The 18,891-nt window shown below is 37.2% G+C and overlaps 1 protein-coding gene across 22 annotated transcripts in view; it reads right to left on the bottom strand.

Annotated features, from left to right (window-relative positions):
- Positions 1-18,891, bottom strand: part of LOC135198501 (tyrosine-protein kinase SRK2-like) — a 375,373-nt gene that overhangs the window by 51,409 nt on the left and 305,073 nt on the right. For all 22 annotated transcript variants that reach the window (XR_010310811.1, XR_010310813.1, XM_064226106.1 and 19 more), the window contains 7 exons: positions 11,473-11,599; positions 8,800-8,898; positions 8,113-8,239; positions 5,712-5,838; positions 4,124-4,288; positions 3,722-3,981; positions 2,277-2,430 (listed from right to left, as the gene is read on the bottom strand). Coding sequence is in view for 20 of the 22 variants with exons in the window: in XM_064226106.1 (XP_064082176.1) it covers positions 2,277-2,430; positions 3,722-3,981; positions 4,124-4,288; positions 5,712-5,838; positions 8,113-8,239; positions 8,800-8,898; positions 11,473-11,599 (1,059 nt within the window). In the remaining 2 variants the exon portion in view is untranslated. The remainder of the gene's footprint in view (positions 1-2,276; positions 2,431-3,721; positions 3,982-4,123; positions 4,289-5,711; positions 5,839-8,112; positions 8,240-8,799; positions 8,899-11,472; positions 11,600-18,891) is intronic.

Genomic DNA, 18,891 nt, shown 5'->3' with positions numbered 1-18,891 from the left:
CTTCATTAAAATTAATGGTAGGATCGGTAGCCACACAGCCCGAAACACCAACTAACCTGTCTGGGCTGGGTCCATGCGTCGGCTCCCAAGACGAACCCACTATAACAACTTGAACATCACTACGTTCTCCTCCAACAGATGATTAATTAACATGTCCGTGAATGGTCATGGGCGTGGCAGATTTACGAACGTTAGTTGGAGAGGAATCCCGAACACTCGAGATCGAAGGAGAATCCTCGAGAATCGAACTCTTAGAAGCATTAGTGAGAGGGGCAGGCAAACACTCCTGCTGCAGGAACTTTGCGCTCACCACCTTTGACCTATTGACAGGCGCCTTGAGATCCTTAAGGAGACGAATAGGCCTTGGAAAAGAAGGAGCACTTGCATCATGTGCATGGACAGGGGAGGTTGCAACACACTCGAGACGTGCATGGACGGGGGAAGGTGCAACACGCCCGCAATTCGATGCAGAGGACGAAGCAGCCGCTGCAGATTACACAAGGGAAGATACACTAGCACTCTCCGAAACACCAACACACTCGAGAACACATCCACGTAGTTCCTCTCTCATAGGCAAAGAAAGAGCAAAGTCCTTAGCCTTCTAACGCTTGATATGCCGACGTGGCGTAGAGGGGGAAGAGGGAGAAGACAGCCCTGGTTCCATAACCGATCTATTCACAGGAGGTGGGGACGAAGCAACGCATTTCCTTCCAATCCTCCCAACTAACAAAGCACAACTTAACATCCAAAACAGGGTCCAACCTCTTAAGCACTGCCTGGCATATAACCTCAGACTGATCTGCAAGAGAAGGCTCCGATGACATGGAAGGGAGAAGTAGTGAATAGGGTGGCAGAGATGATGTCACGACTGAGAGAGGGAGTGCTCAGATGATGACTGGGAGTGACGTCATCAATGGGAGTGACGTCACAAGTGGTGATGACGTCTCGACCTCCCCTTAGTGTGAAGGGGAATCAGACGCCACTGGCGGAGGAATACACAACGATGGATCCCGTGACGTCATCAACGGGGCTGACGCCACAGCTTCTTTCTGACTCGAAGAAGCCGCAACAGTCACTGGCGGAGCAATACAAGATGGCTGACCTCCACTACCCATGGAGACGAGGCCGGGAGGAGGGGGAATGGCCTGGCCAGCCTGAGGAGGAGGAGGAGGAGGAGGAGGAGGAGGAGGAGGAGGATAGGAGGAGGAGGAGGAGGAGGAGGAGGAGGAGGAGGAGGAGGGGGGGGGGGGGGGGGGGGGGGGGGGGGGGTGGGGGGGGGGGGGGGGAGGGGGGCAGTGAGCCTCAAAAAAATACGCAGGCAACCCCTCCAAGGACGGGTGGACCCCACCCCTAGCCCGAGCGTCTTCCAATCACCACCATCTTGGACACCTCCGACTCTGGAAGAAATGAGAATGATGAAATAGCCTCCCCCTTCCCGGGAATCAAATTAATTCCCGAAGAGGAGACTGCATTACAAACATTAGCCTGGTGGCCTCCCGATACTTCCAGAGGCGAATCAATGGAAGAAAAGGAAGGAGACACAGGAACAACGCTACTATGGGGGTGAATATTGCAAGAGACGAAGCATCGGGAAGGGGCAAAAAACCTTTTCATGAAGGAAGAGTCAAAACCCTCTGATGTTCTCTTTGCTAAAAAAAGACTTCTACTCCTCCTTAGGTCATACCCGGCATTCCGTGCAAGAAATCGTTATAGTACAAAAATTAGAACGGCACCTACTGCATGTGATGAAGGGGTCAGTCACTGCCGAAGCCAAAAAATGAGAACACAGAAAACCTGGTATTCCGGGGCACATGTTGACGAGGCCGAGAAGGAGCAGAAGCAGCCATAATATCAGCCAAACACACACTATAAACACAAGCGAAACAGGCAATGAAACGGGTAAAGGTCAAGAAAGGTTAACACGACTCTCGCCCAGGTAGTCAATAAAAGACTGATGGGTGATCGTAGGTGAATGGTCTTCAACAGTTCTTCACCTGATCTATGCATGTGTTGCCAGATATCACAAGACTCCTTGCTTTCATCTGTTTTTTAGCCGGATCCAGCTAGGCGCTAGAAATTATCCTATTGTTAAGACTGAAGGTTTGTTTGCGTATGAACAAATCTCCCACACAGCAATACAACACAATATGACCTCATAAAGGCACTAATGAATGATCTTTAATATTTTTATTTTTGCTACTTATTTATATTTTACAATACATTATGTAAACTACCACTAAACCACAGACAATTCAATAAAAATATTATCAACTTACAGGTACTAGGGCAATAATCTTCACCCTCCACTATTCTTGCTAGGCCAAAATCTGCTACTTTGCATAATAGCGAATCACCAACAAGGACATTACGGGCAGCCAGGTCTCTGTGTAGCAATTGTTGACTTTCTAAATATGCCATACCAGCAGCAACCTGGGGAAAATGAATTATCATAAAAAAACCTGAATTTATGAAATCAACGAAAAATTTATTTCTTCCCAATAACATACAACTCTGAATAATTCCAGTCCTCCTGTGCAATGAATTTGAGATTCTTTTCGGCTTACAGTCCATACGAAAGTGTGATTAGTAAACAAGTCAACTTGGCCTTTGCCATTATTCACCTTAACTTTAAGGCTAATCAGTATATTAGATGACTATAGTCACAGTCTTTAATAGTTCATGGACCATTTAATTGGTTACAGCTAAATTATCCTCAGACTAAACTACAAAATTATCATCTTCAGAGAGAATTCATGCTAAAATTCAACTGCTGAAATAAGATGACCTTTCTCCAACAATTTGGAGCATTCAAAAAAAAAATATTTGCCGTAAAGTTGAGAATTAAAAGAGGCACAAAGTAAGCAACATATGGGATATGCTCTGATATGTCTGATTCTGATAAAAGTTGGAACATTTTCTTACTGACCCTTTCAATTCAACGATTGCCAGAAAATATGAAATAAGTTTACAATGTTAGCCAATGTCTAAAAATGAATTTGGAAATGGAGCAACTAAGATAGTCATAAGAAGTGTTAAAACAAAAAGGCTCTTACACATTTGTTTTTCTCGAGTCTACCCCCTTTTGACCCAATCTCTGTTCAACAAAATTATCATTACACTGATACACTTTCTGTTTTCATTCACTTAGGAATGTTTATCAATTATCTGGTCTATTATTCCATCTGCAATGTAGTCCATTTAATTTCTTTTTAAATTTCAATATACTTTTGTCTTCTGTTTACTTTCTACTAACAATAATTAAATAACTAATCTAGGCTAGCATATTGTACAATAGTTTTAGTACTTATCCAAGACCATTAAAACATGTAATACTATACATTTATAAATTTGAAAGTGTCATTAAGATAGGAAAATCTTATTGATGAAAACTAATACTACATCTTAAGCATTACTTTTAGAGGTTAATTAAAACTGCAGGAAGAAATAAGTAGTATACCAGACATACTAGTATTTCTTACACCACTCATATCATTTGTGATGACAAAAACTTATTTCCCAGTTACAGAATAATGCAATAACAATGCTTTAAATATTAAATTATTTGCACTTAACTTAATTATTGTACTTGGAGAACTAATGCTAATATATGTACTCATATATAGAACAGGAGAAGATACCATAATAAGCATCAAGTATTGTATTACGCATGCCTAGAAAAAATATCAGAGATAAGAGAATAAAATATGCATCAAGTTAGTACCTGTGTGGCAATATATATTTGGTCATTTAATTTAAGTGTCCGTTCTCCTTCATTCCTTAAAAGATCTAACAGTGCCCCATTGCACATATATTCTGTGATGATTAATATAGGCTCTTCTTTTGTGCAAACAGCATAGAGAACTAGTATATTTCGATGTCTTAGTTTTTTCATAATTCTTGCTTCTTCTAGGAATGCAGATGGACTCATAGCACCTTGTTTTAGTGTCTTAATGGCTACTTCTGTTGAGTTATTCCACATACCTGTAAAAGAACTTAGGGTTAATCATCTTAATTAAACGATAACACAATTTTCAAAGGCTTTTAGTATAAAATACAAAACTTCAAATTAAATAGCAAAGCTTTTAGAATAAAAAAAAGATTTCTTAGTGATAAAAATACTCACCATACCACACCTCACCAAAGGAGCCCTGGCCTAATTTTTTAGTCATAGTAAGCATATTACGGTCTATCTCCCACTGATCTTTAGTTTCCCTGGAGAGATCCCATTTTTGTGGTTGTGGACGTGGACAAGGATATTGTAGTAAACAAGCTAAACCATAGTTATTCTCTGCAAAAGAAAAACAATAATCAATTACATAAATAATAAAAACAAATAAAGTTACTGCACCTCTCAGTAAGATAGAGGCATGCAGAAAAAATAGTGTCTTGAATCTATACTATTATTAAACCAAAGTTAACACAATAATAATTCATATAATACAGGGTACATGCATACAAAAGTATATCAAATTTCAAAGAAGGCAAAAGCTTAATACAGATTGTGAGTTTGTTTTCTTGTATGGTAATCTGTACACACTACTTTTTTGGACTGATCAATAAGAAATGGAATGTAATTACTGCAAACTGATAACTAATACTAAAATGCCCTAAGAGTACCTTACAGTTTTTATCTAAGAAAAATCAACATTATAGCACATTCCTAACCAAATTTAACAAAAATGTAATTACAATATCCAAAGAATTTTGTGATATTATATTCTTTGTGAGATCTTATTTCAAACTACATTGGTTCAATCTGAACTATCACCACTGTGTGAACAATAAGCACTGATCAAGTCACTGAATCACAAGACCTCAAAACATACCTAGTTGCAGAAGTTAGAGCACATGATCAATACTATTACCTGCTGGAATACAAATTTGAAAATAAAGACTACCCACTTTACTATTTGTTTGATTATTATTACTGCTGTTGCTATTACTATACCATCATCATCATCACCTATTTACAGTACTTCAAGATAAATTTAAAAGATAACTTGAAAGCCTCCCATTTAACCTGAATGCACTGCTTCTAATTATTTAAAAATTATTACCAATTAATAAAATATGGTACTTTTGCCTGAAAGCAAACTCTGACAACAAAATGTTAGTGATCTACAATTTACTTTGGCACACCTCCATTCCGCTAACATGCCTTCTCTTTTTATATTCCTCCATAAATGTTACACCAAATACTTCTGCTCCTGTTTAGATGTCTTCTTTAATTGGTTTCTGCTTCCATTTTTTAAATTAATGTTTGTTGGCCCATTTCCTTTAAATACCCCTTCCTGTCTCTACTTTTCCATTTCCATGTTTATTCTTTCAACTTATCGATAATGTTCCATCCTTAACTCACTCTCAAATCAGTACAAAGTAATTTAGTGTGACAGTGTAACAGCATAAACCTTTGTTTTCGTACCATCTACTCTCATCATTATAAAGGTTATCAAGCGTTCCTAAGGTTTCAGTCTTATATATCAAATTTGCTCTGATCATCTGGAAGACTGATTTCCATCCATAAAAACTGATCTTGACCAAACACAACCTATCCCCATAACACTGAGGCACAAAAGAAAAAATAGAGAAAACTGAAGACATTTTTATAATCTTATATAGAGAAAACTGAAGACATTTTAATTATCTTATGAGATCACAGAACACATCAAAATTTATAATGGTTCGGCAAAACTACTAAAATATACACTAACTTTTATAGGCATCAACTAAATCATTTAGTGTTCGGAAAGCTTGAGATGAGGTGATGAAGAATCCTCCTGTATCAGTTACTTTAATTCGATAGTGTTTGACATGTTCACCCTTATTTTGGTCCCAGTCCTGAAAAATAAATTGGAATGTGAAAGGACTATAATCTGAAATAAGACATGATTATGTAAAATTAATAATACATACAAAACACAAAACCACTCTATCCTCACAGTACATAAATGATTTCACCAATAACTACTACAGTTCACAAGATTTTATAGGAATATAAAAAGAATGGTCCTGGTAAAAAATTTATAAAATGAATGCCCATGAAATTCTTTTAGAAAAACAATGAAAGGAGCTACTTGCCCCTTATTATCCTTGGAATCAGAAATTTCCCCAAAGTACACAAACCAATCACCCATAGTTGGACCCTGTCTGGCAGTTCACCAAATCATAACCTTGAAAGAGGACATCACCATCAACAATTTTTCACAACGTTTTCCCTGTACATAGTTAGACTTAAGAGATAGTCCACTGAAAGATAGTTACGATAATACTGAGATCCCTCTTGTTTGACAGCTTATGGTAGTAATAAACACCTATAGCATTCAGGTCAACCAATTTGAGTAATATCCACTATAATTTTGACTTGGGTGAATCCTGGTATGCTTACAAGCTTTCTAAAGAAATTTACTAGCTTAGAGAGATGAATATAGACTTAAAACTTTACTGCACTAATATGTACTTTGAGGTACAAACAACCTAACATACGAATTTTTTTAGATACAAGCTGCAACTCTATCCATATTTTTGTCCGAGATACAAGCGGAATTTCTAGACCCGATTGTTTTGGGAGGCTGCCACTAGTTGGCGCGCAAGGGTCCAGCATCAGCTCGGCAAGCATCTCATTCACTCTCACGTGTTACCCACAGAATCAAGTCAAGTCTTGTGTGCTATACTTGTTTTTTCATCATTTTTACATTTTTTACTGAACTCTTTTGTGTGCCATCATGGGGCCAAAGAAAGTGAATGTAGAGGGACAGCGGTGAGAAGAAGAGGAGACTGATGTCGATTGAAGTATAGCAACAGGCAAGGCTGTACGACTGCAGTACATCTACAATTTGTACCATCCTTAAACAAAAGGATGCCATCAAAAGTCCAACACCAGCGAAAGGAATTACAATTCTGTCCCCATTACGGACAAATATCCATGAAGAAATGGAGAAGCTTCTGCTGGTGTGGGTGGAAGAGAAGGAACTGGCGGGAGATACAGTAACGGAGACTGTAATATGCAAAAAGGCGCGTATTATTTACACCGACTTGAAGAAGAAAGCATCATCAACTTCAAAAGAGACAACAGAAGATACATTTAAGGCAAGTCATGGCTGGTTTGATAATTTCAAGAAGAGAACTGGCATCCACTCGGTGGTGAGGCATGGCGAGGCTGCGAGTGCTAACACTAGGCAGCGGATGAGTACATCATTCGGTTTGCTGCGCTTATTGCAAAGGAAGACTACATCCCGCAACAGGTGTTCAACTGCAACGAAACTGGACAGTTTTGGAAGAAATGCCACATTTTAGTAACATTTTAAAAAGCAGGCAAAAGCAAACCTCTTTGGATAGATTTTTATTCAAAAAGCCTGCAAGTGAAAGGCCTCCAAGTGAAAGTGCTGAAAGTGCAGCCAAAATGGCAAAAACAAGTGATGATTAAATGAAAAATATACATAGTACAATACATAATGTTAAGCTTAGGTTAAGTTTGAAAGTTAAGAAAGTGCATTTTTTCTTACAATTAACTTTTTTTTGGTTAAATTTTAAGTAAGGAAAGTGCAGTTTTAATTTTATTTGAAGTAAAGAAAATGCAATTTACAGTGCCTACATCCCTTCCTCCCTCCCTCCTCCTCTGCCATTCACCTCCGTTAGCCGCACTCGTCTGTCTCCAAGGTAAGAATACAGTACTAAGTAATACTTTTTTCTTTTATTTCATATATTTTGTTATGCATTGGTAAAGTATACCTGTGTGTTTCTTAATTAAATACATAATTTTTCATAATTTAGGATGGTTTGGGAATATTTCACAGGGCTGGAACCGATTAAATCTATTTCAGTTATTTTAAATAGGAGAAATTTGTTTGACATCCAAGTAGATTGACTTATGAGCTCGGTTACAGAACGAATTAAACTCATACCTCAAGGTTATATTACTGTACTTAGATAACCTTAGGTACCCCAAGAAAGATGGAAACTGAGATGCAACTGGGATGAGTTCTGCCAGGAATAAGGCACCTTATAATCAAAGGTTTATAATGAACAATATCTTAAAAAATTAAAAGCAACAATAGTGGGTAATTTTAATGAATTACTGTATATGAAACATTTCAATAAAGCATCTCTACTCACCCTTATACTAAGTGAATATCCGTGACTAGACTGTTCGGACATGCGGATAAGGAAAGTCCCTCTCAAGTTTCCCCTTGTCATTAGGAGCTTCTCTGCTTCTTTTCTTGCTATTTTACCAAAGTACCAGCTGTAAAGAAAATATTATAATGAGATATAAGAAAAAAATCTTCTGAAAATATACTCAAGAACCTACAGAACTGAAATTTCTATTAATCAACACTAATCAAGCTTTAAATGACAGTAAATACCAACAATCCTTACAATGTACCACGAATAATAATTCACAGAACACTCCTCGGCGAATTTTCAAAGGTATACAGTATAACTAAAAAGTTATTTATAAATAAATAGCAATTAGTCTAGTCTGAATGATGTGCATGTATGTCTAAACAGTTTATTTCACAAAACTAAATAAACCTAAGTAAATTCACTACACAGAAAGTCATGAAGTACAGATGTCTCAACCATTATCATCATAATAATAAGAGAGGCATGGTTAAAAACTATATAAATTAAAAAGATAATACTTTCAATACTTTTCAAGTAATAAAACTGATGCTATACTATGCACTGAATACATTTACACAAATAACTAAATGAGAAAACATAAGGTAAAGTACAAAGATACTGAGAACATATCTTATTTTCTAATTATTGATTGTGAACAAGAGAAAACGTGAAACTTACTCTTGGCATTCTAGAGAAGAAGCTGACGCGACATAATTTTTGGGTATGTAACCATCAATACCACGTGTCATATGCCGCGCCAACCACCAGTCAGCATCACTGTAAAGGAAAAGTAACTTAGTATGAAAATTCTCCGTAATATCTTACTACTAATACCAAATTTCTTAGTGACTCCTTGACTCTTTTCAACATAAGTGGTATGCAATTATCTTTAAATTATTATATTATTATATATTATCCAGAAGATGAATCCTACACATATGGAACAAGTCCACAGGAGCCACTGACTTGAAATTCAAGCTTCCAAAGAATATGGTGTTCATTTGGAAGAAATAAGAGGTAGTACTAAGGAAATACAGAAAGAAAAGATATCGCTTATTAAAAAAGAAAAAAAAGGAAATATAAAAATGTATCTTCGCTTGAACTTTTGTACTTCCACTTGCAAGACATCCTCAGGGAGCTGTTCCACAATACAACCATGTGAAATTTAAGAGTTACAGAAATATGTTTATAACTGAAGAAAATAAATTCAACATAAGGCTTAAAATTCTAGTCAAACATTATATGTATTACAAAAATCAATGCCATATGCAACTACATGCAGCAAGCCATTTAAAAAGGTTATTGAAAGTTGAAAATGACATTTCAGAACATATCAATGGCCAAACTAAAGTTAAACCTTAATCTTCGTAACGTTTTTGTGTTTCTCTCAGAAATCCAATATTAAATCTTGGTAACCCTTCACAATCCAAAAACTTGTAAAATCAGTTAAAAAATAAAATCTAAGAGAAAAAAAGATCATAAGTTCCAAACTTTGCAAGTTATTTGCAAAGTATGGATTTTTCTACCTTACAACCAGAATTAGTTATTGCCATTGCAAGAAAGTCTTTATTTGATCTAAGCACCAAAATCAAGCTAATGATCCCAAAATGCCTCTCCATTTGGAGATTATCTTTATCAAACTGCCATACTCTGGTCTACATACAGGGAAAGACAGTGACATCTTTCAACCCTCATCAGGTTTAACTTACTTTTGTCTCCTTTTTTACCAATTAGCCATTTTTTTTAATTGAATAATGTCTAACATTACGAACCACCAGTCATCAATCCCTTTCAATAAAGGCTAGGCTATATTTTCCTGAGTAAGTTGGGAATCATTTAAAATTCCAAATAACAAAAACCTCTAAAAATTCAAGTTTTTTACTATTAACATAATGACATAATGATATGAAAAAAATACAAAGCCTTAGAAATGTTCCAAAGTGATGTACAACTGATCTCTCTTTTGAAAGGTGTATTGTTGTGTTATTCCAAGTTTTGAAAAGATTAATATATCCTTAATAAAATGAGTTTAGTAAATTAAGGTGTTTTATCAGTAAATACATTAATACACAGTTTCTGCCACAGCAAACATATGACTGCCTAATAAGTTCAAATAATAAATACAAGATGATAATGCTGTCACATATACGTATTAACAAAATGAGCTTATGTTACATATGAGTAACATACAGCAAGAGATAGGCTGGGTGGGTGGGGGAATGAGGAGGGAATTTTTAGGCTGATACTGACATTTTTATTGTTTATGGGTAGCTTTGAATGCAGTTTATTCTTTCTTTGATAATAATGGTGTTTGTTGGAACGAGTTAACCAAAAGTACCCCCACATAAATATGTTTGTTAGCCCACTATGTGCAGAAGACATTGTAATGGGGATGGGAACTTGAAGCAGTTATGATAAGGTTAAAAGTATTGCACTGTTAGACATTTATATATGAATCTTGAAGGGGTTTATTTCTTCTTTGGTAATGATAGCTTATTTTCATTGTTCATCTGCAACCAGTGTCACGTTCCCGATACCTTGCAAAAATTTTTATCGAGTTGTACTTTTATCAAATCTTTTAGTGGTTAGTCACCTTTTCTGTATTTTAATTGCCTTGTCCCTACTTCTGAGCTGTAAAGTCTAATCTTTCATAAAACCTCTTATTCCTGTTCTGATAGGTCTAGTTATTCAATTGTGTGGATTCCAGGTACATATTTTTTCCTTTGTAAACCCCTTCTGTCATTCATAAAATCTTTTTCTGTAAACTTATTTTTTTATTTCTTCAGTCTGCTAAGTAAAGGACAAGAAATCTAAAGGCCACGTAGAACTCCATCTTTTCTCTTTCTTTCATGGATTTTGTCTTTATTTATATACTATTCATCATGTTCCATATTTTTGTGATTCAATTATACATAAATATATATTGTAACATAACAAATATTATATTGTAATATATATATGGGATTCCCTTTTTATGGCATATTTAAAGAGTACAGTTATCCATCCATCATCTGCAGATCCCATATCAAAACTATTCATATGACAGCACCTTTTCAGTGTAAATGGATATATGCATTTAGTCACACTAAGTAGCAAAAGTGCAGATAAAATTAATAGTTAGTAGATGGATGTGTGAGGATTCAAGAACAGTCACTTAATTTTTACAACAAGAAAAGAGTATAAGCACAAATAGTTTAAAAGATTATCGTTTCCCTTCCAGTAAATAAGGCTTCAGTTTCAGTGTGATATAGATCATAATTCCTTCATTATAAATTATTCTTCAATTGAAGAATTCAGGGGTTACAGTATCTTCTTATGAAAACAGATAAAGTAGATATATGTTATACTTACGCATCATTGATAATTTCCATTCTATCCCCTTTTTCAAAAGATAATTCCCCAGAACTACGTCCCTGGAATGAATACATTGCCACCACAATACGACCTCCCCGCGACGGTGTCGAAGGTGTAACTGGTTCTAGGGAGAGAAGACATCTTACATCAAAAAAAGCTTACTAATGACATAAAATATTAACAGTGCATTCATGTTGGAAATCCAAAAAAATTATCAGACTAAGTAAATTTGGTACTTTTTAACTTTCACCAGTCACAGGAAGTACCACTATCTAATTTTTAGTTAAAGCTGGAAAACAATACAGCCCTATCCTATTCATTAAACAAACAAGATGGACTCATTAATGAAATAACATATCAAGACAAATTATTGATGCATTCCATTTGAATTCCAAGACCTTTCCTTCCTTAGTAGCTTTATTAAAGAAAACTCGACTTTTCAAAGCTAAGTTTTGACCTACTTATGGGGATGCAGTCTTTCAGTAAATTGCAGTTCCTGAATTTTTCATGCTAAAATGGCACACCTAGATCAATTTACTACTGGCATCAACTTTAAAAGTAAAATGAAAAAGCCTGAGATTTATGAGGGCTGAAAACTCATCTAACATAAAACACTCAACGTTTTTACTTTCTGCTCATGTTCTTTTGTCACTTAAGAAAAAATATTTTCATGAAATAATACTAATTTTGTCTTATAGTAAAGTTGGATGATTTAAAGATTTGATGCTACTTTTAATAATACAAAATGACAAAATTATAAACTCAAATTGAACACAGATGTTAGCCAAACACACAGCTCTCTTTATTTTTCAAGGATATAAAAAAAAAAACATTAAGAATGGTGTGACGATAACCGAAAATCATCGACAACAGTAACAATACCTGGTTATCACTGCTGATAACTGAGGATTGGAGATGATAACTGGGGAGTGGCGCCAAAAATTCAATTATCATGTTGCTGATCAAGCGCCATGGCACTGGATTGCCAATAACTGGGAAATGCCTGTATGTATGTATGCAAGTATATATGTGTATGCATGTGTATACAGTGGACCCCCCCATTAGCGTTCTCCGAATTCGCGGATTTCTCTCAGGAATGTTCCCCCTCATTATTTGCGGAAAATTCACACGTTCGCGGTATTTTTCTATGATAAGTATCCACAAATTCCTGGTTTTTTTAATCAATTTCATCATAAAATGCTCTGATAAAACTATTAAAAAACCAAATATGAAAATTTTTAGTGAGTGTTTCTTGAGTTTTAACTAACAAAATACATAGGCTGTTTTTAGCATTTTTATAGGGATTCCAAACATTCGTGGGTTCTAACTATTCTCCGGGGGAGGAGGGGGGGGGTCTGGTACACATCTCCCGCAAAAACGAAGGGGGGGGGCCACTGTATATGAAGCAGTTCCCAGTCATCGGCAGGATTTTCATTCCCAGAGGGGCGATGATGAGTGAAAACTGCCATTAACTGAAACACTGTATTTTATGGCATTTATGGTGCCTCTGTTAGGTGCATTATGGCATATAACTATTATCGGCACATTGCGGCACCAATAACTAAAACTTGGCCCATTATACTGTCATAAATTATTGTTCTTATGGCGTTAGACAAGCGCCATAAACCAGGATCCCCATTACCCAGGTCTGCTGTTATTTATAGATATATAGATATAGATAGATATAGATATATAGATATATAGATATATAGATATATATATATATATATATATATATATATATATATATATATATATATATATAGATATATATATATATATATATATATGTATATGTATATATATATATATATATATATATATATATATATATATATATATATATATATATATATATATATATATATATATATATATGTTATATGTATATATATATGTATATATGTAATATGTGCATATTATATATATATATATATATATATATATATATATATATATATATATATATATATATATATATATATATATATATAGTATGATAATGTTAAAAAAATTTTACTTTTAACTTTTGCTTTTCTTTTTAAACCATTAATTTATAAAATACCTTGTAATTTTGTGAATTACATTTTTATTATGTATTAACTTTTATTGTTCACAGACTGATGATGCACTGAGAATTGTGTGCGAAACGTTTTTAATAAACTATGGCCTTCTACTGATATATTATGGCACCCTAAAGAATTATATATATATATATATATATATATATATATATATATATATATATATATATATATATATATATATATATATTTCTTCAGGGGTACCACATAATACATCAGTAGAAGGCCATAGTTTATTAAAAACGTTTCGCACACAATTCTCAGTGCATCATCAGTCTGTGAACAATAAAAGTAAATACTATAATAAAAATGAATTCACAAAATTACAAGGTATTTAAAAATTAATGGTTTTAAAAAGAAAAGCAAAAGTTAAAAGTAAATTTTTTTTAACATATATATATATATATATATATATATATAATATATATATATATATATATATATATATAAAGATATTATATATATGACTGGTAAAAATGTTCTGTAACAACAGAAATTCCATCTAATAAAAGGAGCCCATAAAAACACCAAAATATAGAGAGGAAAGTACTATATTTCAGAGACTGCTGTCTCTCTCTTCAGGTATATGAATGAGAAAAGTTTACAGAAAAGGTGGTATTTATACCAAGAGATCCGTCCACAAGTAAGCCAGCGGGGGTGACCTAAATTGGCTTACTTGTGGACGGATCTCTTGGTATAAATACCACCTTTTCTGTAAACTTTTCTCATTCATATACCTGAAGAGAGAGACAGCAGTCTCTGAAATATAGTACTTTCCTCTCTATATTTTGGTGTTTTTATGGGCTCCTTTTATTAGATTATATATATATATATATATATATATATATATATATATATATATATATATATATTATATATATATATATATATATATATATAATATATATATATATATAATATATATATATATATATATATATATATATATATATATATATATATATAGATATATATATATATATATATACATATATATATATAATACAGGCGGGCCCCGGGTTACGACGGGGTTCCGTTCTTGAGACGCGTCGTAAGCGGGAACATCGTCAAAAATCCTAAGAAAACATGATATTGTTATAATACAATAAAGTTTCATACATACTTACCTGGCAGATATATACATAGCTAAGACTCCATCGTCCCCGACAGAAATTCAAATTTCGCAGCCACTCGCTACCGGTAGTCAGGTGATCTACCTGCCTGCCCTGGGCGGCAGGACTAGAACCATCCCGTTTTCTATCATATTTCTCTCTTCCACCTGTCTCCTGCGGGGAGGCTGGGTGGGCCATTAATCGTATATATCTGCCAGGTAAGTATGTATGAAACTTTATTGTATTATAACAATATCATTTTCATACAATGAACTTACCTGTCAGATATACATAGCTGATTGGCACCCTTTGGTGGAGGGTCAGAGACAGCTAATATGGAATAGACAGGTAAACAAACATGTTGTAGGTATAAAAGAAAAACCTTGGTTCCTACCTGATAGGTGGTAGACTTCGTGGCTGTAGCCCGGTAGTCTGCATCACCTCAAGACTTTAGCGAGATATTAGATCTATGGCTAGAGTTCTTGTGGGTCTGTCGATGGGTATAAGAACCGCTTACTCGGCAGAGCCTAAAAGGACTTTGTCAATGGGTACTGGACCACTTCTATGACAACACACCTTGTGAAGGAGCATAACCAATCCCGACCACCTGATCCTCCAACCACCATGTTAGTATATAGAATTGCTCTGAGTTATCCCCGAACTCATAACAAACAACCCTTAACTCGAAACGAAAAACTCATTTATACAAAAATTCTCAAAAAAAAATTTTTAAATACTCCCCTAAAAGATATCACAAGAGTTCCTTACTGAACAACAGTGACTGGCCGCCAGTGCAGCACCAAGCCCTCTTTGTCAGCAGGAATCTAGAACATATCTAGTAGAAGGTATGTACAAATTTAAGGATTGGTGTTAATCCCGTACCCAGTATTGTATCCGCCGATACAAAAGGTCCCAGAGAAAAACATTTCTCGTAGGTCACGCGAACGTCTTTAAGATAGTGAGATGCAAAAACTGAATTGCACCTCCAATATGTCGTGTCAATGATTTTCTTTAATGACATATTCTTCTGAAAAGAGAGAGACGTCGCCACTGCTCTAACTTCATGGGCTTTTACTCTTAAAAGCGGAAAAGAGTCGTCAGGACAGAACTTGTGAGCATCCGTAATGACGCTCCTAATGAAGAAAGCTAATGCGTTCTTAGACATGATTCTTGTGGGGTCCTTAATCGAACACCAAAGACTTTGTCTAGAGCCTCCCATTTGTTTCTTTCTTGTAAGAAGAACTTCAAGGCTCTTACCGGGCAAAGAGACCTCTCTGTTTCTCTCCCTACTAGACTCGATAAGCCTTTGATCTCGAATCTCTTGGGCCAGGGATTCGGATGGATTTTTCATTCTTCGCTAGAAAACAAAAGAGTTCTAAACGGAGCTAAAAGGGCCGAGTATTTGTAAAGAAAGCCGACTTCTATCTTCTAGGGCATGAAGTTCACCAATAAACTCTTTTGGCTGTCGCCAAAGATAGGAGAAACAAGCATTTTCTTGTTATATCCCTGAACGAAGCTACGTGGGGAGGCTCAAATCTGTCCGACGAAAGGAACTTGAGAACTACGTCCAGGTTCCAGCTGGGTGGAGTTAGTTCCTTCGATTTTGTCGTTTCAAACGATCTAATCAAGTCGTGCAGATCTTTATTGTCAGCAATGTCTAGGCCTCTGTTTCTAAATACTGCCGACAGCATGCTCCTGTATCCTTTGATTGTCGATACAGACAAATGAGAGACCTCTCTCAAGAACAACAGGAAATCGGCGATTTCGGTTATAGAGGTACTGGAGGAGGACAACTTCTTAGACTTGCACACCTTCTGAATACCTCCCACTTCGACTGATAGACTCGTCTAGTGGAAGCTCTGCGGGCTCTAGCGATAGCGCTTGCAGCTTCGCGAGAAAACCCCCTCGCTCTGACAAGTCTTTCGATAGTCGAAAGGCAGTCAGAGCAAGAGCGGGGAGGTTTTGATGAAACCTCTCGAAGAGTGGCTGTCTGAGAAGATCCATCCTTTTTGGAAGGGATCTTGGGAAGTCTACTGTCCACTCCAGCACCTCTGCAAACCAATCTTGTGCTGGCCAAAACGGGGCTATCAGGGTCATCCTTGTCCCGTTGGACGCTACGAACTTTCTCAACACTTGTCCCAGGATTTTGAAAGGGGGGAAAGCGTACACGTCCACATGAGACCAGTCCAGCAGGAAGGCATCGACCACGAGAGCTCTTGGGTCTTCCACCACTGAAACAAAAGACTTCCAGCCTTTTGGAAAGGAATGTGGCGAACAGATCTACGTGAGGAGTGCCCCAAAGATCCCAAAGGACTCTGACAAACTCTGAATGAAGAGTCCATTCTGTGTGAATGGAACTGCCTCTCCGCTCAGTCTGATCCGCCCTGAGTTTCTCGTCCCCTGAACAAATCTTGTTAGGAGGGCGATGTTTCTTTGTGAGGCCCAAATTAGCAGATCTCTTGCTATCTCGTACAGCGACACGGAGTGCGTTCCTCCCTGCTTCCGAATGTAGGACAGGGCTGTAGTGTTGTCCACATTCACTTGGACCACACTGTTTCGTCAACAAAGGGTTTCGAAGAACTTTAGCGCTAAGTGAACTCTTGCTAGAAGTTTCTTTGCAATTTATGTGCCAGGACACCTGTGCTGTCTTCCAGGTGCCTGACACTTCTCTCGGTCCTAGTGTTGCTCCCCAACCCTTCTCCGATGCTTCGGAAAACAACACTCGGTTTGGGTTCGGAACTTCCAGAGAAATTCCCTTTGTTCTCTGTTTTAGAGGGGTACAAACCACCATTGCAGGTGTGGTTTCATTTCCCTTGGAATTGAGAAAACTGTCGGAGAGAAGTCCCTTCTTTCCAGTTCCAACGATCTCTTTAAGGCAAAAACTTGAAGAGGGCGAAGATGTTTAGTCCTTTTTTTGGGTTTCCTAAGGAAAGGAAAGATGTTCGAGCGACGGAAACGGGTGCCTAGTAGGCTTAAAACGCCATTCCCCCTCGCCGAAGTTCGGTTATCTTTCCCTAAGAAGAGAGAGACTTTTTTCCAAGGCCTCTCACGATTCTCTCTTGCGAAGGAAATACTCGAAAACACCCGAGAATCCATCTGAATCCCCAGATAGACCAAGTTCTGTCTGGGAATCAGCTGTGACTTCTCGAGGTTCACGAGTAGTTCCCAACGCCTTTATCAGGTCTAGGGTCAAGAAAGGTCCTCCAAACACTGTCTCTCTGTTCTGGCCCTGATGAGCCAATCGTCCAAATATAGAGAGATGTTGACGCCTTTGAGGTGAAGACACCTCGCCACATTCTTCATCAGGCTTGTGAAGACCTGAGGCGCTGTGGATAGGCCGAAACACAAGGCCCTGAACTGAAAGATCCTTCCCCCCGTCATGAAACGGAGGTACTTCTTCGACGAAGGGTGAATCGGGACATGAAAATAGGCGTCCTGGAGATCCAGCGACACCATCCAATCTCCTTGACGTAAAGCCGCAAGGACTGAGGCCGAAGTCTCCATAGAGAACTTCTCCTTTCGAACGAACTTGTTCAGAGCGCTGACATCTAGAACTGGTCTCCAGCCCCCGAGGCTTTCGCAAACCAGGAAAAGCCGATTGTAAAACCCCGGAGAGTTTTGCTCTAGAACCAGTTCTATAGCTCTTTTGTCCCACATTTGATTCACCATCAGACGAAGAGTATCCCTCAGTACAGGGTCCCTGTATCTGGCTGACAGTTCCCGCGGAATGGTCGTTAGCGGAGGACTGTCTTGGAAGGGGATAAGATATCCCTTCCTTATGGACATGGAAGAGGCGTCTGAGTTTATGAGTGGGGGACCCCAGGCGTCCTGCAAATTCGAGAAGCCTGGCCCCCACTGGTGTTTGGAGCTGTCTGTCTCACTTCCCTTTCTTAAAGGGACGGGAAGGAGCCTTACCTCTCCTCTCAAGACCTCTTCTCTTAGAGGTAGCTCTGGAGAAAGGAGGCCCCTCCTCGAAAGGGCTGAACCGTAGAAGTCGGTCCTTTCTTGTCTACAGAAACAAGAGGTCTCTTCTTCCTTGCAGTTTGCAGGAGAAGATCCTGAGTCGCCTTCTCAGTCAGTGATCGAGAAATGTCCTTCACTAACTGAGAAGGAAACAGGAAGTCAGACATGGGAGCGAAAACCAGGGCTGCTCTCTGAGAGGGAGAAACCGCCTTTGTTGATGGAATGAACTAAAAATACTCCTCTTCTTAAGGAGTACT

This window comes from Macrobrachium nipponense, chromosome 22, assembly GCF_015104395.2.
Source record: "Macrobrachium nipponense isolate FS-2020 chromosome 22, ASM1510439v2, whole genome shotgun sequence".
NCBI lineage: Eukaryota > Metazoa > Arthropoda > Malacostraca > Decapoda > Palaemonidae > Macrobrachium > Macrobrachium nipponense.
The sequence above is the reverse complement of the archived record's forward strand: the minus strand, read 5'-3'. Positions and strand labels throughout refer to the sequence as shown.